A 24,550-nucleotide genomic window follows, 5' to 3' on the forward strand; every position below is an offset into this window, starting at 1 on the left:
GATCTTTGAACATTTGATCCTTCCCATCCCCCACACCTCAGGGACTTTTAAACTGTAGTTTGGCTCTTTTATCACCCATTTTCACCTAATTACCTTCCACTTAAATTTGAGTATTTGGCAGGAATTTCAGTTCCTCAAGCGAGTTGTGCCTGAGCAAGATCCCTATTAGGCACTCTGTTACATGTTCCCAGAGCACGTCCAATGAAAGCTGATGTCTGCCTGCCTCTCCAGTCACATTACCAAGCAGGACAGTGTCTGGCATGTTGTAAATCTTTAACAGGTAAGTAAAAGTACTAGTACAGATAGAAACAACTTTTTTTTTTTTTTTGCAGTACTGGGGACTAAAAACTGACATTTTTAATGTTTAGGAGAGAATCCCTCTCTAAAAGCTCATATAGAAGGAATTTATTTAACATGTTCCCAGTTTTTAAAATTGAGGGGATGAAGCAGGACAAGTTCCAAGGGCTGGAGAGGATGTGGGATGACTGCAGGTCCCACGATGCACAATGAAGTGAGTATGAATCTGTACCACTGTTTCCAGGGCATGTACATGTGGAAGTACATAATAATCTCTTAAGAAAGAAATCTGGCCGGGCCGGTGGCACATTCCTATAATCCCAGCATCTTGGGAGGCTGAAGAAAGAGAATCACAAATTTGAGGCCAGCCTCAGCAATTTAGTAAGGTCCTCAGCAACTTAGTGAGATCCTATCTCAAGATTTAAAAAAAATCAGTCAAGCAATTGATCAATCTTGAGCCAAGGAAAAAATTGGAGAACAAAAGCCTTGAGGAAAAGGAAGGGAATGTGTGCAGTCACTCCTTAGGGAAAGGATCAAGGTGAAAAAAGATGAGCTACCTCAGCTATTTAAATGAACATTTCTTGAGTATCTACTGTTTACCAGGAATTGTGTAGGTATTGAGGATGCAGTGATTAAAAATAAAAGACTTAGTTTCAGCTACTAAAGAGATCATAATTTGGCAGGAAATTATTTCACAAATAAATTATTCCAGGATAGGTATAAATGAGGTCCTACAGAAGCACAGAAGAGGGAGAGATTAATGGTGCCAGAGGAGCGTGGAAGGAACAGAGATGAAAACTGAGTTTTGAAAGATGTGAAAGTCCTTAAAGCAAAGGTTGCTTAAAGGCATTCCAAACCCCTGAAAGGGAGGAAGAACTATGGTGGACGGAGGAAGGCTGTCAATGTCTTCTCTTAAGAAAATCTCTGTCTAGAGTGGCTGCTTGTGTCTGGGATGGCAGATGGAGAGGATCACTTGCTTACTTGAAGCCTTTGGCTGCACCCTGGTGCTCCTTTCAGGCCAGAACAAGCAGCCTGTTCATCTCAATCTCTTATGTGTCCTTATCAAATTTCCCAGCTTTTACTTGGAGTTTACTTCCAGACAGGCAAGGAGTGAATCCTCTGAGCAAAACCACCCAGTGACCAAGGAGAGCCGGGATGCACTCCTTTTCATCTCTCCCGCATATACTCTTTCCATATCCATCAGGAAGAAAGGCAGCCTGGGAGAGAGCACAGGTCCAGAACCACAGGGTGATGGATCAATGTAAAAATATCAGTTCTGAGGCGAATTTTGGTAGAAGACACTCCCTTTGCCTCTACTAAGGACTTTTTTTTTTTGTACTGCAGATTGAACCCAGAGGAGTTTTACCACTGAGCCATATCTCTAACCCTTTTAATTTTTTATTTTGAGACTGATCTCGAATTTGTGATCCTCCTGCCTCAGCCTCCCGAATTGGTGGGATTACAGGCTTGCTAAGCTACTATGCCTGCCTGGCTAGGAACATTTTATTTTGAAAGACATTAAAATTAATGTTTTCTCCTTTAAGATGTTTTAAATTTTATTACCAGTGTTCATGAAGACCAACTGGAAAACACAGGTTAACAAATCAAAGTGATGGACTTGTAATTTTTCCCAGGGGAGAAAATCGCTGTTAGCACATTTATATGTCTACATCTACTCAGATATAACATTCATACAAAAAGTGTAGACCTTATAAATGTATAGCTAAGTGTTTGCAACAAAAACACAACCATACAACATCTACTGGTATATTTTTTGAAAAGGAATAAACATTACCAGTATCCATTATACCCCTGTCAGTCATTTCCCCCTCCTTTTCAAAAGTATCATCATGGGGGAAGGGAGGAATGGGGAGTGACCACTTAAAAGTTACATCAGTGGGTTGGATTCTGAGCCCTGCATATTAAATAGATAAAATAAAGGTTCATAGACAACTAAAAAAAAAATTACAGAACCAGATGATTCTAATGGTTACACAATATTATGAATGTGCTGAATGCCACTGAATTACCACGTAAAACTTGCCCAGGTGATCCCTGTTATTGTGTATTATAGTTGATCATGTCTGGCTCCATTTCATCCATTACCATGTAAATTTTATGTGTATTTAAATTTTTTAAAATGACTAAAAGTCTGACTTCTATTAGCATATGTCAGCTTTGCCTGCTGAACTTTATACAAATTGAATCATAATCTTTTGAGTCTGCTTTTTTAGCATTGTTAGTAAGAATTATGGGCATTTTTGAGTGTAGTTGTAGCTCATTCATCTTCATTATGATGGAATACTGTATATTGTGTCTTATCCATTCCACTATTAATGGATATTTGGATTGTTTTCTATTTGGTACCATTAAAAATAATACTGCTATGAATATTCTTGTTCATGTTTTTGGTGTGTGAACATATTCAATCCTGACGGGTATATAACTAAATCAAACATTTTTGTTATGTTTTTTAAAGGTGCATACTGTGACATAGCTTTGTAACCTTCCCTTTTCATTTTCTCTTTCTCAAACATCTCTCATACCAAGTAGTATGCGTTGGAAACTTTTTTTGAGATAGGGCTTGCTATGTTGCCCAGGTGATCCCTGTTATTGTGTAATATAGTTGGTCTTGTCTGGCTCCATTTCATCCATTACCATGTGCTCTTGAGGACAGGAACAAGAAATATGACAAAAAAAAAAAAAAAAGACTAGCTGGAGCTGTCATGTAAGGAGCCCCTCCTGTGAGCCACATACCATGCCAGGGGCTCCCCAAAGGCCTGAATGTCACGTGTGACTGCATCCCCCGTACATATCTAGTTCCTGGGAAAGAGCAAGTGCTCAGGACGTATTTGTTGAGCCAATGACAAAACCCTAGGCTTCAAGGAGCCAGTCCAAGAAGGCAGCTCACCCTGCTTCACACAAGCTCACCTGCTCACTCTCAGAACACATGACCTTTTGGAGAGAAGAAAATCCCTACAATCCATTTCCCACAGAGCAGCCAGAGTTGATCTTTTAAAATTTTAAATCAGATCATGTTGCTCTCTGCTTAGAGTCCTCCAGTGGTTTCCCACTGAACTTTGAATAAAACCCAAATAACTTACTGTGGTCTCCATAATCCAGCCCTGCCTTCCTCCCTGCTTCACCTCCTTCCTTCTCTCTCTACTTTCACTAGACTCAAACCGGGGGATTTAAAAACACTTATTGAGTTCTTCTTATGTGCACCATTCTGTATGCTTTACAGGATTTCGTGTAATCATCCTGACAGCCTCTGGAGGTAGGCGTTACCATGACCTCCACTTCACAGGTGTGGAAACTCAGGCCGAGTAACCTGCCCAATGTCTCGCCATTAAGAACTGGTAAAGGGGGACTCACAGGCCATCTTCTCAGCCAGTGTACCATTGGCACCTACTTCTGGACACAGCTGCCTCGCTCACTTGGCCTTTGTTCTCTCTCTGCTTGGAATGGTCCTCCCATCCCCTCCTAGTCTCGCTTCTTTTCTCTCAGATCTCAGCTCAAACTCCACCTCCCTAGGGAGACCTTCCCCGTCTGCTGAACTTATAAAGTGACTCCAGTCACTCTCTCCCACATGACCCTACTTTGATTCCTCACATCTATTTGCACAGTCTGATAGTCCATAATCCTTGCACTAGAATGGAAGTACCACAAGAGCAGGGATCGTGTCCATCTTGTCTACTGCTATATTACAATACCTAGACTCATGTCTGGCACATGGAAAAAGCCCATAAATGTTTACTGAATGATGAGCACCTCTTGGCTTTTCAGTAGTACTGGTGATCATAGCAATAGTAGGATTTAGCATTTGCTGTGCAATGAACTAAGTTCCCATCACTGTTAATCATTTTACACACCTCATTTCTTCTAAACTGGCACAATGGTCAGACAGAGTATTAATGCTCATCTTATAGATAAGGAAGTTGAAGTTTTCAGAAATTAAATAACTTGCCCAAGGTCACATAGTTTGCAAAGCAGAAAAGCTCAAACCCAAGGCCAATTGGTCTGTTCCCTAATCTCTCTTCCCACCCTACGGTTCAGAGGGCCGCAGCAGTCTCTGAAATTAACATTTATGGCTCTGCCCTCTCTTCTGAACTCAGAACCCGCACCCTACTACATCCCAAGGGGATGGTTCACATCACTCCCTCCCTTTATACACTTAGTCTGTCCATAAACCAACTCACTCCCACTCTCCAACAAAACTCAGCTCTCCTTTAAGAGGTCTCATTGAGAGTGCTATTGCTACTAGTTGCCTAGGTTTCCAGATTTTCTCAAAACTCTAGTGATCTTTTGATCTTCTTTGATCTTAAAATAAGCCCAAATTAGCCAGGCACAGTGGCACAGACCTGTAATCCCAGCAGCTCAGGAGGCTGAGGTAGGAGAATCACAAGTTCAGGGCCAGCTTGGGCAACTCAGAAAGACAATGTCTCAAGATAAAGAATAAAAAGGGCTGGGGATTTAGCTCAGTATTCAAACCCCAGTAGCTGGGGTGGGGGGCGGGGGGGGGGCCCCGCGGGGGTGAGCTCAAATTCTTAAACATAGCTCTGAATACCTGCCAAGGTCTAGCCCATGCCTGCTTCACCTGCATCACTGTCTTATTCTAGGTGTTGAATTTCTTTCTGCTCCTTCATTTCGTCATGGTCCTACCTCAAAACCTTGCATATTCCATTCTTTCTGTCTGGAACACTGTCAGCCCTTTCTCTTCCTGCTGGTAATTCTACTTGCCCTTTAGAATTTAGCACAGGAACACATCCCCAGCCACATGGTTCTCCTTTGAGGCACCCGCCACACCTCAGGTAATCGATTGAGTATGTAACTATGCATGAAATGTCTGACTTTCTAACAGCTGAACACAAGAGAAGGGGAGGACTGGGTCCGTCTCATTCAATGCTGCATCTCCAGTGCCTCTCACATAGTAGGTGCTCAGTAAATACTTATTTACCTTCTCCAGCACTTAGCAAGACAATTGGCTTTATCACATCTATTTCCCTGAACAGAATGTAAGCTCCACAAGGGCTGGAGATTGTTTTAGTCAACTGCTGTTTCCCTAGCACTCATATATTTACTAAATGAGCCCATCCATCATTTCCTTTCCATTTCCACACTCTACATTTCAGCTAGACACCGTGCTGATGTTGGGTCATTTCAGATGACTCCACATGAGGTTTCTAGATGCCAGAGGGCTCTCCCAGCCAGAGGGCTGAGATGCTGAACAGACCCACAAGAGACAGCAAACCTCATCCCAGTGACCATGTTTTGTTTCCTTACCGAGGGACTTGGAGGTCTGTGCAACATTGTGGTATTCTCATGTTTCTTTTCTAATTAAACCCCTTAGAATACAGGATCTTCTAAATGGCTACATGAGTGGGTTTCTTGGGGAAGGGTTAGCATCAAGTGACACGTGAAAAGCTCTTGTGGAAAGCAAGAGTGAGGTAGAAGGGCAGGGACTTTGGAGACAGAGCTAAGAATCCTGCTTCCTGGCTGTATACCCTGGGCAGCTCTTTCTCCCTCACTGGTACAACACGGATAAAAATGTTTGCCTTGCAAAATATAGTAGGGAGTTTAGAAATATTTACAAAAATACCCTGGTTCAGGGAGTGCTCAATAAATGGGAAATTTTATCACAGATTCTTATGCTACCTGCTGGTACCCAGACATGAAAGTGATATGCAGCTAACTGTTCAGGATTCCCAAACAAGATAAACACTTCACCCCCAGGAAGGCCAGGAACATATACAATTTCTAAATATCCAAAGCTGAACTTGGCCGATGAAGGTCTTCTGCAAACGCTATTAAAAGAGTAATAGACCAGTACAGATCACCAAGTTACACCATTAGCTTCTAAACAGAGCATTTTAGCCCAAAATGAAAAAGAAAGGTGGTGATACGCTCAGTGGCTCAAGCGCTGAGTTGGCCCAGCAGCATTCACCAGGCCCTACCACAAGCTGACACCTGCCCTTGGCAGAACTACCATCTCTCCATTTCTGGAACCTCAGCCAGCTTTGTCCTTTGTGACAGTGCCACCTAGCGAGAGCTTGGAGGCGCTGCCACTTATTCCCGGCAGCTGCCAGGACCACTGACTGCGACAAGGTGTGAGCTATTTAGGCTTCGGGCTGGGGATGGGTCTGCCTCTTTCCGTTCTACTTACAGGCTAAGGGTTTGGACCAGCCATGCACTCCTTCAATGACTCTGTGGAGGAAGCCCATGCAGTCCCTCTCCCAACCTCGTCCACACTCAGGGATCTGAAAAGCGCCAAAGGGCAGCTGCTGCCTACCCCTCAAACACAACCCACCAGGAGCCTATCGCTTCCCACGTCAGGGCTCCTCGCCCTTGACAGCAAGAAGCCAAAGCAGCGTCCATCCTCTTCTTCGGAGTCACAGTGTGGACGGGGAAGCAAGCTCAGCAGGACCGTGGTTAACCCAAGGTCACCCCACGAGTCACGGGCAGGGGCCGGACGGGAACCCGAGCCCCCTGCGCGCCGTCCCCAGCTCCTCCCCGACCCCACGCCCCCGGTGAGGGTGCACACAGCACGCCCGCCCCCGGGGCCAGAAGTTAGGGGCGCCGGCGGGGGGCCAGCGCGGGGCGGCCCAGCGCCGGGCGGCGGAGACGGCGCCCCTTTCTTCTCAGCCCACGGAGCGCCCCGCAGGCTCGCCGCCGCTCGGGGGCGGGGAAACAGGACCCCGAGCAGGAAACAGGGTCCCGCGCGGGGAGCCCCTGGGAGCACGCGGCGCCGGGTCACGTGAGAAGGGAGCGCCGGCGCAGGGCCGTGGCGCGCATGCACGCACGACGTACGTAAACACGCAGCGAAGCGCTCAAAGAGGCGAGCCCGCAGCCCAGGGTCACATGTGGAGGGTGACAGGAGAGAACAAGGGGGCGGGAAAGACGGAGAGATCACGTGCGGAGGGCCAGAGCGGGGAGGTCACGTGAGGGGGACGGAGGCGGGGCCGCCGAGGAAGAGGAGGAGGAGGGGCGCGCGGCTTCCGGCGGCCGGGGGGGCCAGCGAGCGGAGGGGGGGGCCCTGTCCCGGAGGTGGCGGCGGCGCCATCTTGGCGAAGGGGGGATCAGGAAGTGCGGACCGCGGCGGCGGCGGCGGCGGAGCCCGGAGCGGAGGCCGGAGGCTCCCGGCCCGCCGGCCCCGGAGCGGAGCGGAGCGGAGGATGCAGCAGCCGCAGCCGCAGGGGCAGCAGCAGCCGGGGCCGGGGCAGCAGCTGGGGGGCCAGGGGGCGGCGCCGGGGGCCGGGGGCGGCCCAGGGGGGGGCCCGGGGCCGGGGCCCTGCCTGAGGCGGGAGCTGAAGCTGCTAGAGTCCATCTTCCACCGCGGCCACGAGCGCTTCCGCATTGCCAGCGCCTGCCTGGACGAGCTGAGCTGCGAGTTCCTGCTGGCTGGGGCCGGAGGGGCCGGGGCGGGGGCCGCGCCCGGACCGCATCTGCCCCCACGGGGGTCGGTGCCCGGGGATCCCGTCCGCATCCACTGCAACATCACGGTGAGGACCCTCTCGCGTGCGCCTCTCGGGGGCCCCTGGTCAGGACTCAGGACCACCCCACACAGCTTTTTGCTCTCGAAGGACCTGGGAGGCCAAAGCCCCTTCTCGAGTCTCTGTCCTCTCTAGTTTACACTTGTTTCTGCAGCTTGAGGTTCTTCTAGGCACTCAAGCCTCCCTAATGACCCCTGGTAGCAAGGGACACCTCGACATATGGCGCCTGGACTCCCCCCTTCCACGAACCCACCCACATCCCAAGGTTCAAGATTTGGGCTCCTTTTGGCTACTCCTCTACAACTTTACCTTTCACCTGGGAATGCCCCTTCCCCCCTCCCCATTCTGATTACTAGGTTCCAGGCCTCTGCACTGACCCCAGCTGGAAAGACCTCGCTTGGAACTCTGCACATGTCAGTGAGGACCCCTCTCAGTAGTTCCTTTGACTCGGGATGTTTGCCACCTGTGGGATCCCTGTCCAGGCATCCCTCTTGAAGACCCTCTTTTCTCTCTGAATTTCACCAAGTGATAGTTTGCAGTACATTGATTCCTCTTCCTTTACTCCTTGGAATACCCTTTTATTTTGGTGTAACCTCTAACACTCCCCTTTTGCCTCAGCTGGTAGCAGATCTTCCACTCTCCCTGTTCCCTGTGGATATGTCCATTTGCCTTAGGTCGGTTCCTTTCTTGGTAGTGATGGTGTTGTGATGTGCATAAGGTACCCCATTTATTCTGAGCACACTGTTCTATTCTCCCCAGTGGGTATTGTTTCATTCTAAGTATACTAGGCTGGGAGACGCCTTGCATGTGTCCTGCCTTATTCTGCCCTCAAACATTCCTTGAGGAGGTTAGCTTTCTGATAACTTGTAATGTGTGGTCCCACCTGGGGTAGCACTTCCACTGGTTGGAATTCCCTGTTGTGGTCTTCCCCCTGCTGAAGTGTAGCTGGGGAGCTGGTGGACAGTGCTGTATCCAGGCAGGCAGTCTGTGAATAGGAGTAGCCTGGGGAAAGACAGACTTGCGAATTCTGTGGTGCTTGGGGACCTGAATCCAGTTGACACGGTGTTTTCTTTCCTTTTCCTCAGTCAAACCAGGTCAAGGTTTGGTGAGGTAAGCCTCAGCTTGGGTTGGATGGTGCCCCACCAAAACTCATGTGTCCTATTTCTCTCTTTTCCCATCCTCCCCCCAAAAGTTACCATTGAAAGACCAGAAGTGGCTTAGTCAGGTGAAGACCTGAGTGTCTTTGGTGTATATTTTTCCCCTCCAGCACTGAGGGTTAGAGCTGTGGCAGAGCTGAGATCCCAGGAGTGGGTAAGGTTTCCTGGGCATGCGGAAGCCTCCAGGTTTAGTCTTGTTGTGAAGTTAAGCTTCTGGCTCCTTAACGGGTAGGTTTGGCCCCATCTACCTACCCTTTTACTCGCTAGAGGCCATCTCCTATCTTTGTCCTTGGTTGGGAGTTAATTTAGGGGTTCCTCAGCTAGACTCCTTGTGGCCCCTATAAAGGAGACTTGGCCTGAACTAGCCCTTTTGGTTTGGGTAGAGGGGAGTCTGGTCAGGCGTTTGGCAACGTGGCTCAGGAATGCTGGGAATGTCAGCAGCGTAGGCCTCTTTCTCCCAGCCTGCCATGTGGAGTCCCACAGCCCACGCCTGGACAGAGAAGGTGGCAGGTTCCCAAGGGAGAGGTGGGGAGAACTGGTCTTTAAGGGGTTCTCTTGGGAATGGGGTGGGGAGATTCTTGCCGATATTCTTTCAGCTTCTGAATATATAGTTTTATTTTTGTCCCTCCCTCCCTGGTGAGCTGAAGTCTTGCGTTTTTCACAGCAGTGTGATTGTGATGAGGTTGATCCCTCCTCCCTTTGCTGGAGTTTGGAAAGCAGAAGGATTTGGGAGGACTCTGATTTGGGTGTGGGAGAACTCCAAGTCTGGAACTTGGAGAGGCAGGACAGAAGATCAGGAGTCCCTCGCTGTTAGCAGTGTGGCTGTCCTGCTTTCTCTGGTTTTTGCTGTGGCAGAAAGAAAAAGTTCCAGGTTGCTTCTTTGAAAAGTCTTCTGAGGGACTGTTTTCTCCCAGTCTTGGCTTGGTTGGGAAGCTGCTTGGTTAGATACTGATCTGCTGAGCTGGCTTTTATTACTGTGTAGGGCTTGAGGTGGGCAAGCCAAGGGACCAGAATCTTGAGGGTCAGGTGCAGGCAAAGTCTGGCACCTCCCAGAGTTGCCCATTGTGACTGCTCTTCCTACTCTTTCCCCTTAGGAGTCATACCCTGCTGTGCCCCCCATCTGGTCGGTGGAATCTGATGACCCTAACTTGGCTGCTGTCTTGGAGAGGCTGGTGGACATAAAGAAAGGGAATACTCTGGTGAGGGGGCCATGGGGTAGGAGCACACATATGTCTGTGAGGCCTGTGTCATAAAGTCCCCGGCGAAAGGGCGCTGTATATGAAAAGTGGCCGAACATGGTGGGGCAGACTTCCTAGGAGAGTTGTCTGAAGCCAGAGGTGAATCCCAGTAGAGGCCATCCTCTGCAGGATTGGTGGACCAGGAGCCATTCCCACAGCCTGTGGTCCATTGGGTTTAGAGAGCTAGGTGCTGGTTTGGGATGCGAGCTTCAAGTTTATCAGTGCAGCTGTCCATATTAGAGTGGGAAAGAAGTGTTGATATCTCTGGTCCCCAACCCAGCTCTTGCAGCATCTGAAGAGGATCATCTCTGACCTGTGTAAACTCTACAACCTCCCTCAGCATCCTGATGTGGAGATGCTGGATCAGCCCTTGCCAGCAGAGCAGGTGAGCAGCTAAAGGGCTTTAGGCTGTTGTACAGAGTTGTGCCACAGAGAGCACTCAATAAGTACACGTTAACTGAGACGGGTCTGCAGTAGCCTCTCCCCATACCCACCCACCCCCAAATACACACACATGTGACTTTCAGCCTCTTTTTTCTCCAGCTGAGTGGAACACTAGTAGCTTCATCTCTCCTATCGAACCCCCCTCTCCGGCATCTGTTGCCACCCTTGAGGTTGAGAAGGAGTGGGAATTTTACCATTACCTTAGAAGTAGCAGTTGGTGGCCACTGGGGACTCAGGCCCTTTCTTTCGAGCCAAGAATGCAGTATCAGTCTAGAAAAGATCAAGTAAAAGAAGGGTTCTTAGGAAAATTAAGTGGGGTTTGCAAGGTAGGTGACAAGAAGAGCCATTTTTCTTTTTTTATTCCTTGGCATATGGTAGGAGGAAAATGATGGGCTGATAGGGAAGTCATCCCGGCTCTTGCTTCCACTGACTCTGGCTGTTGGAGAGACGGGCGAGTGTATAGCTTCCAGACCGGGAGGCTTAGGGGAGTAGGTCAGAGGCTGCACTCCACAGTGACTGGGGCTCTGATCTCATCTCCCTCCCCTCCCCACTGCAGTGCACACAGGAAGAAGTATCTTCAGAAGATGAAGATGAGGAGATGCCTGAGGTAAGCTTGCGACCTCAGGTGGTGTTGGCAGGAAGCTGTTGCCGTCAGCAGCACTCATCACCCACCATAAACAGAGCTCCAGTCTAGAACTAGGGAGAGAGAAGCAATGTACTGACGAGGAGGAATGACCAGTGTAGTGGAGGAAACAGGCACCATATCCCTCCTATGAAGGCAATCAGGTGCAAATAAATACTCAGGTTAATTTCAGACTGAGTTTGCATCCTGGCTATCCTAACTAGGGAGGTACACCTAATCTCATCAAGCTAGATGGGATTATAATGCATGCTGCATATGGTTGTCTTAAGTAAAATATTGCATATAAAATATATGGTGAGTACTAAGTAACTTACCTAATATATTCTTTAAAAACATGGATGCTTTTGCAGAATACAGCGTAATGGTTAAGAATTTGAGTTTCAGATCCAGATAGAACTTGATCTAATGCTTAGCTCTGCCAAGAGTTCTATGACTTTGGGCATGAGAATTAATATCTTACTAGACTTAAGCTTACTCATTTGTAAAATGGAGACAGTGTTGAATAACATTCAATAATGGTTGTGAGGATGAAATGATCTGGTGTGTAATAAACATTAAGTAGATGTTAGCTGGTACTGTAATAATCAGGAGGTCAGTATGTTCTGTCAGGTAAGACACTGATCACTTTGTTTAGAGTGTTGGATTAATGTCCCAAGTTCTGTAAGTCTGTAAGGGTCTTAAGACTGACAGACAGCTAGTGACACATGAAATTTACTCTTCCCAGACAGTGGACAGCCTTGTGTACTACACCCTGAACACCTGACTGAAAGGCTAACTCCTGGCCTCCTCCCCCTGTGAATAGTGAACTACTTGTTCACTTAGAATAGGTTGAATAAAGAGCTGATTCTGTTCTTGACTTCGGCCGCCTTCCTCTCTGGACCCCCTTTCTCATTTCCTTCTTGTTAGTGGGTGCCTCTGAAGATCTGATTCAAGCCCTACATTTGTAGGGGGAGAGGAGGAAGTAAAATCCCAGATTCTCCTCTGGACCTGAGGCCCTGAGGACTCCTGGGTACATCAGTTCACCTGATGAAACATGAGCTTTCAGTGACAGTGTCGGGCCAAAGTCATTCTGCTAGGAATTGGGAAAGAGATTCTGCCTCCAGGGGGGAGTTTTAGGGGCAGGTGAAGCAGGGTTGTCCTGGGGAGCAAAAGCCAAGTCTTCATAGGTCCTTACCTTAGCTCTGCAGCTGTAGAACTGAAGAGAAGTGCCTGTCCTTCACAGGGTGGAGGGATAGGGCTGGGAACTGTTCCGGAAGCGAGGGGGGTGCTGAGTGGTGGGACTGCTAGACGACTGCTTCTCCTGGAGCTCCAGGCCAGGTGGGACTGGGAAGGTGACGGTCCTCATTCACAGCCTTCTCCCTTTCTCCTCTGTTCCCCTCCCTCCCACTCTGCCCAGGACACGGAAGACCTAGATCACTATGAAATGAAAGAGGAAGAGCCAGCTGAGGGCAAGAAATCCGAAGACGATGGCATTGGAAAAGAGAACCTGGCCATCCTAGAGAAGATCAAAAAGAACCAGAGGCAAGATTACTTAAATGTACGTGCCTTGTAGGGAGCGGCGGGGCACGAGGGAGGTGGGCACTACCTGGGGAGTGGTAGGCCGCAGCTCACAGCACACGCAGGGAGCTGCTCGCATCTAATCGTCCTGCAAGCCCTGGGCAAGCAGTGGAGGTGTAACGTGTGTTTCCAGACTGTGGGACCAGAGAATATCCTGTTGTTTCTCCCTCACAGGGTGCAGTGTCTGGCTCGGTGCAGGCCACTGACCGGCTGATGAAGGAGCTCAGGGATATATACCGATCACAGAGTTTCAAAGGCGGTGAGTTTGCTCCAGAGAAGGGCTTGCACGGGAGTTTCTCCTCAGGTGGATATGGGATATGATATGAGATGGTGCACAAAGCCCCAAGGTTCTGGGGTACATGAGTGTTGACAAACTTGCGGTCAGGAACGGAGCACCTTAAAGCCAGTGGCTTGGCTTGGGTGTGCATTCATCTGGAGCAGACCCGGACCTTTGATCTTTTTCCCTCTGTTTGTGAGAGGGAGCAGTCTGAGGGACCCCTCCCCACCTGTACTGTCCTACTGACACTTCCCTTCCTCTTTTCTAGGAAACTATGCAGTTGAACTCGTGAATGACAGTCTATACGATTGGAATGTCAAACTCCTCAAGTGAGTGGGGACTAGGGGGTCGGGAGCGGGTGGGTGGAACACCTGGTGATGTCCGGGCAGTCCCGCCAGCATGTGGGTTGCAGGTCCCCAGAAGTGGGTGTGGGCAGTGGTATGTGTATCTGGGGCCGGCCGGGGCGCAGGGGAGGAGGGGGTTGGTGGGGAGCCCTTGTGAGGCTCTGCACTGGGACAAGGGTTTGAGCCCAGACTTGTTTCGCAGAGTTGACCAGGACAGCGCTTTGCACAATGATCTCCAAATCCTCAAAGAGAAGGAAGGAGCTGATTTCATCCTACTCAATTTCTCCTTTAAGGTAAGCCTTCCCCCAGCTCTCCCTCCCTGGCCCGAGTTGCTGTCTGCTTAGGGCTTGTGAGGATGCCGGTCTCCTTCCCTGAACGCTGCCTCTGTCTTTCTCAGGATAACTTTCCCTTTGACCCACCGTTCGTCAGGGTTGTGTCTCCAGTTCTCTCTGGAGGGTGAGTGGCTGGGTCAGGGAGAGGGTGAAGCAGGGACTGGAAGCTCTTGCCAGGCCTGACTGACCGACCTTTCTCATGCAGGTATGTTCTGGGCGGAGGTGCCATCTGCATGGAACTTCTCACCAAGCAGGTGAGGCCCTTTCACTGTTGGCCCAAGAGCCTGGGTGGGGCCCGACAGCTGAGCTTCCTCCCCATCCCGGCCTGGGCTCAGGCGTCTGTGGCCCTGTTACCCTGCCAGGTAGTGGCTGTCCTGGGAGGGAAGGGCACGGGCACTTCCGTAGAGAGGCACTGCCGCCTGGAGAAGTGGAAGGTGTCTCCAGGAACCCTGTCCTGACTCGCTCGCTTTGTCCCTCCTGTCCCCAGGGCTGGAGCAGTGCCTACTCCATAGAGTCAGTGATCATGCAGATCAGTGCCACACTGGTGAAGGGGAAAGCGCGAGTGCAGTTTGGAGCCAACAAAGTAAGGGGCCTGGGCTGGCAGGCTGGCTGGGGCCGAGTGCATCGTGGCCAAGGCTCAGGGCACAGGGACACAGTCCCTGGGCTGCAATGTTGGAGGAGAGGGCCTGGGGTGGCCACAGTGGGAACAGAGCAGGGCCTTAGCTGAGGGGTGTCCTCAGGGTTTGGGGGCTCAGGTCAGGAAAGGGAAGGCTGTGGGATTGTGTCCCCAAAGGACCTCTCAGACAGAGGTCCTTAGCATGCTACCAGGGTACCGCGCTGGCAGCCGGGCTTCTTGGGCCTCGGATGGCCGCCTGTGGAAGGGGAGGGGTAGTGAGCCACAGCTGGCGTGGTCTGAGCGGGTGGCTTCTCTCCCCAGTCTCAGTACAGTCTGACGAGAGCACAGCAGTCCTACAAGTCCTTGGTGCAGATCCACGAAAAAAACGGTGAGGCCGGAGCCGGGCCCGGAGCTCTGATGCTGGGCAACCCCAGGTTCTCACTCGGCCCGTAGCCAGGTCCCTCTGGGTTTCCAAGCCTTACCACCCACTCACCCACACCTGCCCACTCTCCAGAGAAGGCCTGGAGGTGGTGTCGTGGGCAGTCTTGGTGCTGCCCTCTTCCTGACCACCCTTTGAAAGACTCTTCACCACTCAGGTTGGGCTCTTCACTCTCCCTTTCCTTACAACCTCCAGGTAGGCAGCCTCCGCTTCCCTGCACCTCTCTTCTCGCACCTGGCAGCCTCCCTAGGACCTTCTTGCCTGGAGACGCTGCAGATGTCCACGGTGACGGGGACAGGGAGGGCGCACCTGGCCTGGACCTCGCTGACCTGGTGTGTTTCTTTGCAGGCTGGTACACACCCCCAAAGGAAGATGGCTAACCCTGGAGCGTCGCCCCTCCTCCTCCCCCAGGCACCACTGGACCAATACCTTTGAATGCTGTATTTGGATCTCACGCTGCCTCTGTGGTTCCCTCCCTCATTTTTCCTGGACGTGATAGCTCTGCCTATTGCAGGACAATGATGGCTATTCTAAACGCTAAGGAAAAAAACAAAAAAACAAACAGAACTGTTCCAAGTACTCAAGACTGACTACAGACCAACAACCACCTTGCTGGAACCCTTGCTAGCAGGCATTCTTAAAAAGAAACTCTCGAGCCTCCTTATACTGCTGGAAACTCAGCTGTGCTCCAGACTAGAGCCTCCTTACCTATGCTATGGATTTTTAATTTATTTTCTCTTATTTCATGTACACTGCTTTTTTTGGTTACAGTGTATGATGGATGTGTATGAAAAAAAATGTATCTTTGGGAAAACAATTACAGTTTGTTAATTTGAAGATGCTGGTCTTGACTCATCTTTATTTTTATTCCCACATCCCACCCCACCCCCATCCCCTGACTGCTTGGGAGGTGGGGGAGGGGTGCCAGGTCCACTGTGCTTTGGTAGCCATGAGGCTGTGCTCTGCTAACCCAAGAAATCTGGAGCTGAAGCACCCACCTGGCCCACCCCTAGGTTTCCTGAAGGCCTCTGCTGACTTACGGTGTAGCAGGCTGGTATGATGAACTTGATTCTTAGGACTGCTTTTCACTTCTAGTTTCAGAGACTTTTCAAATTTCTAAGAAACAGAAAATGTGGAGGCTCAAGAGGCTGCTTCATAGAAATCCTTTTATGAGAACTGAGGGGGCTGGGGCGCAGGCTCCTGCGTGTGTACATGGTCTTTTCTAATCACAGCCATTCGCTGTCTAGCTACAACTCTGCAGTGTGCTTTGGCTCCTCTGCCTCCCAGGAAGTGGCTTCTGACTGGCCCTGGATTGTGATCAGTGGTAAGCTCTGCTCACCTTCCTCCTGTCTCCTGCTTTATGGGGGTGTATAAGAGAGATGGCTCTTGAAGTAAGTTTGGCTGACTTGGAGAATTGTGGACCCCTTCAAGTCCTTCTTGTAAGATGCTGGTCCTACTAGAAATGGTTAGCTCTGAGGTGGGTTGTTCCATGACCTGTGTCCTTACCCCAGGCGTGAGGAACTGCTGGGCCAGGAGGAAAGTGGAGGGAGTCTGCGGGGCTGGAGCAGGTGGTGCTGTGCTGTATGTACTGCTGTTGTAAAAGTTTGGACGTGACCTTGCATATGGCGGGTGCTGCCCGTGTCTCCCTGTCAGGAAGCTTGCTTTGGGGCAGAGTGGGTAAAGATTGAAACAACAGAGGCCAGAAACAAGCTAAGACAGACCCAAGTCTTAGGAAACCCAGATCTGGGACCGCTGCCTGGGAACCTGTAGGAGGCCGGAGGAATCCTGTGATGCTTTAAGACAGCAATTTTAACTTGGCCCTTCTCCCCTCCCCCACCCCATCCCCAGGGATTCTAATGTCTTGCTGCTTTAGGTGAATGGAGAGTTCACCAATCCCATTCAATGCTGCTCCAACTCTGCCCATACCCACCTGATTAGGGGTGCTAATACATGCTGAGGTTGAGATAAAGAGGGGACCTAAGGGGAAAATTCATTCCATAGAGCTGAAATCTGGTTTTCAAGGCCTCCGCGGCTTTCTTCTGAATTTATCACCAGCCCTGGCTGGAATGTAGATTGTGTTTTTAGTAATGTGTACTGTGAGCTGTCCTCTGTATAATGTATTTTGTAATGTATTTTTCTCATCTACCAAAGGATGAAACAAATAAAGTTATTTAAATAGTTTGGCTCTAATAAACTTATTTATAAGACATAATGGGTTCATGTTCACTTGACATCAAGTAGATGTGCCCAGCTACTGCGGATCGTGAGACACCAGCCCCATGAGAATCTTCCATTTTTCTTGGCAAACCTCATATTCCTTTTATGACCTTAAAAAGGCCATATCATAGAAAAAAGGACTTTCTTCTCTAGTAGGAAGGCAGGAGAAACAAAACACTCTTTTTGAATGTACACGCGTATGTCCTGAACAGGGTTTGTATGGCCCAGAGCCCGCGGACTCGGTTTCTCAATCTCACAGCATCAGTGTTAGAGGGCAGGGAGGGGTGGGGTGGTGTAAACAGAAAGAAGTGTCCATCGCCCCAAAAGCGTGAAACATGTCAGTGTTTACTTGCCAAGATGGTGCTCACTAGCTCAATATTTTTTATCTGATTCTATATGGAACATCTGGAAAACGAGGCCTTGGGCCCTTTCATCCTCCAGAATCTGTTAGGGTGGCTCCTATCATGAAAGGAAGAGACAGGAAAAGGCACGCAGGCTTCCTCAGGTTTCTGACCTGGTGGGAGCTCCCTGTGTTCCTTTAAAACGTTCACGCCAACTTGGGGGACTGTGACCAAGGAATTCCTACTCGTTTTGGGAGGTGAGCTGGAAGTGAAGGCAAAATGGGAATCTAGCCAATGCTGGGCACACACAGGCCTTGTCCACTGAGGGACGTGAGGGCAGGCAGACGGGAGAGGGATGGTGCTGGATGTACCCCGTACTTACATTCTTCACACTTAAGATGTGATGGGAATAGAATCGGACCCTCAGCAGCCGCCCAAGCCCTTGGTTACTCCGGTGTGTTCATCTAAAGGGATCCCAGGCCCAGGAAGCGGGCATGCCAGGACCCCAGGGGTGGGAGGAGATATGAGGCAGCTCCCACTGAATTCTAAGCACCAGTGACCCCTCTGAGGAGTCAGTGAACCCCTTGACATGCACTTAAAATGCAAAACACAACAAGCCGGGCACAGTGGCACACACCTGTGATCCCAGTGGCACAGGAGGATCACCAGCTCAAAGCCAGCCTCAGCAACTGAGCACCGCCCTAAGCAACTCAGTGAAACCCTTTATAAAAATGAGACACCAGACGGCTAAGGGTGTGGCTCGGTGGTTAGGAGCCCCTGGGTCCCATCCTCATCCCCCACGCCTCAAAAAAACAAAAAAGGAAACCTTAGTGGCTCCCGGTAGCACAAAGGAGGGAGGCAAGGAGCTGGGGTCACAAGGAAAGCCCTCGGCCGCAGACCAGCTCCCCAACAAGTCTCTGCTAGTTCCGGCTCCTCCCCTGCCTCCGGAAAAGAAGAGATGGTCAAGAGCGAAAAGGTGGGAAAGGGGGAGGCCAAGCAAGAGCAAGGAGGAGGCCTTATTTTTGTTGTTAAAATAATTACAGGGATCTGGGATTTTGCATCCTCTAATGGGAAATCCTACTGGGGATAGAAAATTGTGCTCACTTGGCTCTTGGGAATTTCAGTTAGAGAGACGGAGGTTAAGACGCAGACGCGGAGCTGAGGACAAAGGCACACGCCTGTAATCCCAGGGATTCCAGAGGCTGAGGCAGGAGTACCACAAGTTTGAGGACAGCCTCAACAACTTGAGCAACTCAGTGAGACTCTGTCCCTAAAAAAGAATGCTTTTTAAAGGGAATAAAAAAAAAAAAAATTTTTTTTTTTTTTTAAAGTTGGGGATGTGGCTCAGTGGTTAAGTGCTCCTGGGTTCGATCCCTGGTATCAAAAACAAAACAATGACCACACACACACACACACACACACACAGAAAGTCCGGGCAGGGCAGGGCCGGGCAGGGCAGCCTGTCAAACCCCACTTTTCTGGCGTTTCCCTGAGCTCCTGCCTCCTGTTCGGCCCTCAGACCCTGGGTTGCTCGCAAACATTAAATGTTCTCCCACTGGGTCCTCCTGGGTCCTGTCCCAGCCGCTGTCTCCCTGCTCTGCCGCCCTCCTGAGCCTTGCCTTCTCACTCACCAGGGGAGGGAAATCACCCACTTTCCTGAGTCACTTTTGGGCTTTCTCAAAGTCACCCAAATGGTAAGCATCCCCTGCCACAGGGGGCCACAGAGGGGCGCACTCTGGCCCCCCTGGTAGACTGGGCTGCTTTCTGGGACAGGGGCTCATCTTCTTGGGGGCTGCCTTCCAGTAACCCCAGTGGGAAGCTTCTCCCCAGGCCAGCAGCCGCCTCTTCCTGCAGTGACCTGAGGCGCCCTCAGGGGGGCGCTCCCTCACCACTGCGCCCTGCACTTTTCTTGGAAAAGCAGCTCCCAGAGTGTGTGTGTGTGTGTGTGTGTGTGTGTGTGTGTGTGGGAGGTCTTCACTTCCACTTCTCCTGAACCCCCAAAGCATCCTTTCACCTCACCCCCATCTTGAGAAGGGGTAGGGCAAAGAAGGAACCTCTTCATTTCCAGGCCCCCCCCCAGAGATGTCGGGATTTAAAGGAACAGCACACCACAAGAGTTCGGTGGTGCTCTGACCTTTATCACTGTTCTAGTTTTCTTTTATGGCAGAACCCTTTTCCAACAAAATATTAAACCAAGCTCAAAGCACATGAAGCTGACGGTAGCTGAGGGGCTCTGGCATTAGCAGGAAAGGGAATCCTGCCCCCCCCCATCCCAGAGAACTCTGCCTCAGGGCAGTAGTTGACGTCCCTCTTGGGATCCTGGGGTTCCAGAACCTGGTTGTGAAAACCATGCTCAAGCCGTGGCTTTACTCAGGGCCGATGCAGAAAATGGCTCAGACTGAAAGCAGGAGACTGGAGGGAACCACCCAGGCCAGTCTCTGCGGAGGTCCCAGAGGCCGCAAGACAGGCATCTCCTGTCTCTGATGTCTGCAGGGTGAGGGACGTCTCACCTTTCTCCAGAATGAAGGGCTAGGTCAGAGGTCATCCAGGCTCCCCAGGACTGCGCAGGGACAGTGAACGACGGGGTCAATGCACATGACCACAGCCCAGGAGCCCACCTGGTCCATCCTCAGCGCCCGGCCAGGAGGAGGGAGAGAGGGGGTGGTGTGCCCAGTGCCGGGCACAGGAGCCCTCGCGGAGTGCACTTGGAGCCTGAGGTGACTGAAGAATCTCTAGATGACCCAAGGGTAGACTGTCCACCGTGCAGGGTGCACTTCCAGTCCCCAGGCTGCTCCTCCCTGTGTGGGCGTCACATGTCACTCCAACCTCCATCCTGCCACTTGAGCTCTTGTCACAGGTGGTCCGTAGACCTGCGGCCTCCCAACACAAAACCAAACCGCGAGTCCTCGGCACGTCGGAGCACAGGTTACTGTGGCCTGAAGAGTGGTGTCACCGTAAAAACCAAGCGGACAGCGGGGCACGATGACCTCATGGCCTCTAGGACGGGGTCCCCACGGGCTTCCACCGTCACACTGGAAATCCACTGTCCATCAGGGCGGCCCGCAGCCTTCCCCCACGGTCAGATGCAGGGGTCCCGCAAACCTCATCCCACAGCAAGCGGCATCCAGGCTCCACCCTCTGAGGACCCAAATGATGTTTGGGTCATTTGCCCAAATGCCATTTACCCGATGGCCCTTCTATAGTTTGCTCACCTCCTTTCCCCGGGACCTGAAGGGAAGGCTGCCCTCGGTCTCAAGGGACGAGCTGTGTCCCCGCTAGAAGAGAAGATCACGCCCTAGAAGGAGGAGCACGCCCCTGGCCTCAGGTAGCCCAAGAGGGACCCAGGAAATACTCCTGCCGTTCCTCAGCCTCCGGGTCCTCGTTTGGAAGCAAGTGCCCTAGAGGAAGAGAAAGGGGTCAGCAGGGGACAAAGCCGGGAGGGAGGCCGGGAGTAGAGGAGGTGGCCGTCACCGCAGGCAGTCCCCCCCCACGTCTGGGGGCCCCTTCGTGGAAGACTCCCGAAGCCTGGGGAGGGGGAGAGGAGGCACCCGAGGTCGGTGTTCTGGGGATTTCTGTCGGGTCCTCTCAGGTTGTTTGGAGACAGAGCAGCCCCTGTGCTCACCTGGACCTTAGCTGGCTTCTGAGAAGGCACCTGCCACTCGGGCCTCGAAGGCGCCAGGCCGAGACGCGGAAAGGGTGCTCGGAAACAGGGAGGGGTGCCAGGCCCGCTGCCAGGCCTCTCCGCAGCCCTCCCCAGACCAGGGCCAGAGGGCAGCCAGGGCTGCCCAACTAGAAGGACCCTGCCACCACCTCTCAGAGACAGGAACGGGAGGGAGAGAGGGAGGACTGGCTCCTCAGGGCGGAAACAGAAAGGCCTAGAGGCCAGCGGCTGCCACAGCCCTGAGCCAGAAAATCCTGGTTTTCTTCTCTCTCCGCTGCGTCACCCCCCCACCCCCTGGTTCAACCCAACCTGCTGTCCCCACTTCTCCCTCAGCCAGGGACACTCCACCAACACCCACGGCGGCCCCTGAGCCTACCTTCTCCCTCTCCCTCTCCCCCTCTGTCTCCTTCCCTCTCTCTCTCCCCCCTCTGTTTCTCTCCCCCTCTCTCTCTGTCTCTCTCTCCCCCTCTCTCTCTGTCTCTCCCTCTGTCTCTCTGTCTCTCTCCCTCTCTCTCTCTCCCCTCCCCTTCTCTGTCTCTCTCTGTCTCTCTGTCTCTGTCTCTCTGTCTCTCTCTCTCTCCCTCTCTCCCCCTCTCTCTCTCTCTCCCTCTCTCTCCCTCTGTCTCTCTCTCTCTCCCCCCTCTCTCTGTCTCTCTCTCTCTGTCTCTCCCTCTCTCTCTCTGTCTCTCTCCCTCTCTCTCTCTCCCCTCCCCTTCTCTGTCTCTCTCTGTCTCTCTGTCTCTGTCTCTCTGTCTCTCTCTCTCTCCCTCTCTCCCCCTCTCTCTCTCTCTCCCTCTCTCTCCCTCTGTCTCTCTCTCTCTCCCCCCTCTCTCTGTCTCTCTCTCTCTGTTTCTCCCTCTCTCTCTCTCTGTCTCTCTCTCCCCCCCTCCTCTCTCTCTCTCCCCCCCCCCTCTCTCTCTGTCTCTCCCTCTCTCTCTCTGTCTCTCCCTCTCTCTCCCCCCCCTCCTCTCTCTGTCTCTCTCCCTCTCCATCAACCCTCTCAGCCATGATGCTGTGTCTCGGTACAGGACTCTAGCAAGTCAACGCGGCCTGAAATCTCTGAAACCGTGAGCCAAAATGATTTTTTCCTCCTCTGAGTTGATTTTCTCAGGCATTTTGTTACAAACGACTGGCACTTCCCAAGACGTGGTCCCTTCCCCGTATCCCTTCTCTCCTGGCGGTCCCAGCTCCATGACTGTGGGTACCAAGGACTCACCATGGACCCTTAGAGTTGGAGCTTCAACCTCGGAATCCCTTCTGTTCCCACGTGGAGATGGCCGCTGCACAGGAGACGCAGCGCCCTCGCGGGGCGTGTCCCAATCTGACCCACCCCAAGGTCCTGGGGTCTGCTCCCTCCTGAGTCCTTCAGGACACGTCCACCCCCCCCACCTCCTCACAGCAAGTCACCAGCAGCCCAGCCAGCGCCTCCCCAGGGCCACCGGGAGCCACACACTCTCCGTCCCTGCCTACCCTGTGGACTAGCCACTGCCATCTTTATCAGGATGATAGCGACAGGCTCCAAACCTGGCCCCCACTGCTCTCCGCTTGCCCCCCAATACAGCTAGCAGCAAACACAGGCTTTTACAAGCAAAATTCAGAGCACAGCGCACCCCTCGGTTCATTTCTCAGCATCTGTCTTAGAAACAGACTTAGAAACAGACCTCGGCCTCCAGCGCTTGCAGCCCTCCACTCTGCCCCATCCTCCTCCCCCTGGCCTCCCTCTGCACGCTCTTGCCTCCCACTGGGCTCACACCTGGGCATTCACTCCCCCCTCCTGGAATGCTCTTCCTCTTGGCTTTCCCTGGCTGGCTCCGACTGTTCCCTACCCAGGGGCCCTCCCTAAGTCCTATCTAAGTCCCTTAGTCCCCATGACACCATCTTATTTTGATTCTGACACTTACCATCTGATATCTTCTTGTTTCTTGTGTGTCTCTGCCCAAAATTCACACATCAGAACCAGAGCCGCATTTGTCTTCTGATGATCACCTTGACGCCGAGTGAGTGGCCCAAGGAACCACACGGAGCAGATCCTGAACTCTCTGGGCTTTGTCTCCCCTTCTGTGTCACGACGGCACCTGCCTTGAAGTCAGGGTTTTGTTGGGCAAGTATCTGTTTGGGACAGAGCATAGTAGGTGCTTAAGAAACAGAAGCGGTATGCAGAGTGGTTCAAAACGTGGGCTCTAGAGTCTTGCACGGCCTCCAGTCCTGGTTCTAGAACTGACTGGCTACTGAACTTTGGGTGAGCTGCCTGATGGGCCCGTCTGCCGAGGAGAAGGGCAATGGAACCTGCTGCAGGGATTAAATAAGTTCACACAGTGAAACAATGAAAAGGAGCCTCACATGGAAGATAGCTACTGTTGCCAGCCAGTGAGACCCAAAGCAAATCTCCCTGCTCCCCTGCATCCTACCTCCCTGCTAACCTGCCACCAGCCTCAGCCACGCGCTAAAAATCCTCCTCCTCTGGCCAAGCACACAAGGCGCCCTTTTATTTAGAATCTCCTCAGACAGTTCTACATCCTGACCCCCCAAAACCAATGATCAGCAGCGGCTTCAAGCTAAAAATAATTAGTAGTACAGAAACGTTCAAAACCATTTTTGGTCTAATTATTACTCCCTAATGATTTAAGGGATAAATATAACAAGCCCATTCTGACAGTTTGTGAAAATAAGTTTCAGAGGGAAATCGACACGATCATCTTCCCACACCGCAGCGGGCACATCACGCCGCCCAAAAACAAGCCTCGAATTTCAGGCCCTGTTGGTAACACAGAGGAGGCCGCGTGGAGCACCAGAGATCAAGGCGGATCTCAATAGCTGCCAAACCAGCCGATTTTAATTAAGTTCTACTGTCACTACAAGCACAGTCGCCCTCATGCCCAGATCAATCAACAGCTGCTAATTACCCCGTTCCTTTGTTCTGGGACATTTCCACCAGCTGATCCAGTGCTCTAGGAGCTGTGCCTGCCCCAGAATCACCTGCAGACAGAAGACAAGGACGTGTGAAGGTCAGTGGTCAGAGGCCTTGGGGAGGACCCCGCTAGTCCCCCTCACCCAGCGGGAGAAGCTCTGCCTCACCAATGCCCACCCACAGTGGCAGCCTCCTAGCGGGAAGCCTGGAGTCTGCTCACTGACCCCTGCCCATCCTGACCCCTGCCCACCCTGACCCCTGCCCACCCTGACCCCTGCCCACCCTGACCTGCAGAAACGTCATCGGCGAGCAGCGTCCTGAGCATTTAGCGGTGACAGTTGGACCCTCATCTGCTCCCTCTCGTGCTTCTGCCATCCAGGTCAGAGCCCTGTTCTTCCCCTGTGGGTCGGGAGGCCCACGTTCACTGGCCCCACAAATGCTCACAGGCACGGGTGTCCCTGGGCTCACGTTCTGGCGGGGGCCACAGACACGAAGCAGAAGGGCATTGATGACATCGGGTGGCAACACAAGACAAGGAGAAAGATGCAGAGTGCCCAAGGTGGGTGCTGCCTCAGGGACAGTCCTGAGG

The 24,550-nt window shown here is 51.8% G+C and overlaps 1 protein-coding gene and 1 long non-coding RNA gene across 8 annotated transcripts; one reads left to right on the plus strand and one right to left on the minus strand.

The window, feature by feature from the left end:
* The first annotated feature begins 7,309 nt into the window (after window positions 1-7,309).
* Window positions 7,310-17,012, plus strand: Ube2q1 (ubiquitin conjugating enzyme E2 Q1). Of its 6 annotated transcripts, none has more exons than XM_078027475.1 (14): window positions 7,312-7,796; window positions 8,144-8,200; window positions 10,039-10,143; window positions 10,463-10,567; window positions 11,183-11,233; window positions 12,621-12,806; window positions 13,001-13,085; window positions 13,372-13,432; window positions 13,650-13,740; window positions 13,845-13,903; window positions 13,985-14,033; window positions 14,267-14,362; window positions 14,717-14,783; window positions 15,183-17,012. In XM_078027475.1, the coding sequence occupies exons 1-14, from the start codon at window positions 7,470-7,472 to the stop codon at window positions 15,212-15,214; spliced, it is 1,371 nt and encodes a 456-aa protein (XP_077883601.1). In that variant the 5' UTR covers window positions 7,312-7,469; the 3' UTR covers window positions 15,215-17,012. The 6 variants fall into 6 exon arrangements, with proteins under 6 accessions (XP_077883605.1, XP_077883601.1, XP_077883602.1 ...); XM_078027476.1 differs by having other exon boundaries at window positions 12,666-12,806; XM_078027480.1 differs by lacking the exon at window positions 7,312-7,796 and adding an exon at window positions 8,873-8,897 and having other exon boundaries at window positions 7,877-8,200.
* Window positions 17,013-19,514: 2,502 nt separating this feature from the next.
* Window positions 19,515-24,544, minus strand: LOC110598751 (uncharacterized). 2 transcript variants are annotated; one of them, XR_002484664.3, is made up of 5 exons: window positions 24,250-24,544; window positions 23,957-24,029; window positions 22,955-23,162; window positions 20,605-20,790; window positions 19,515-20,328 (listed from the first exon to the last, which is right to left on the minus strand). It is a non-coding gene; the product is annotated as an uncharacterized LOC110598751 (long non-coding RNA). The 2 variants fall into 2 exon arrangements; XR_013428251.1 differs by having other exon boundaries at window positions 19,515-20,424.
* Between the last annotated feature and the right edge of the window lie 6 nt (window positions 24,545-24,550).

This window comes from Ictidomys tridecemlineatus, chromosome 11 (assembly GCF_052094955.1).
Source record: "Ictidomys tridecemlineatus isolate mIctTri1 chromosome 11, mIctTri1.hap1, whole genome shotgun sequence".
In the NCBI taxonomy this organism is placed as follows: Eukaryota; Metazoa; Chordata; class Mammalia; order Rodentia; family Sciuridae; genus Ictidomys; species Ictidomys tridecemlineatus.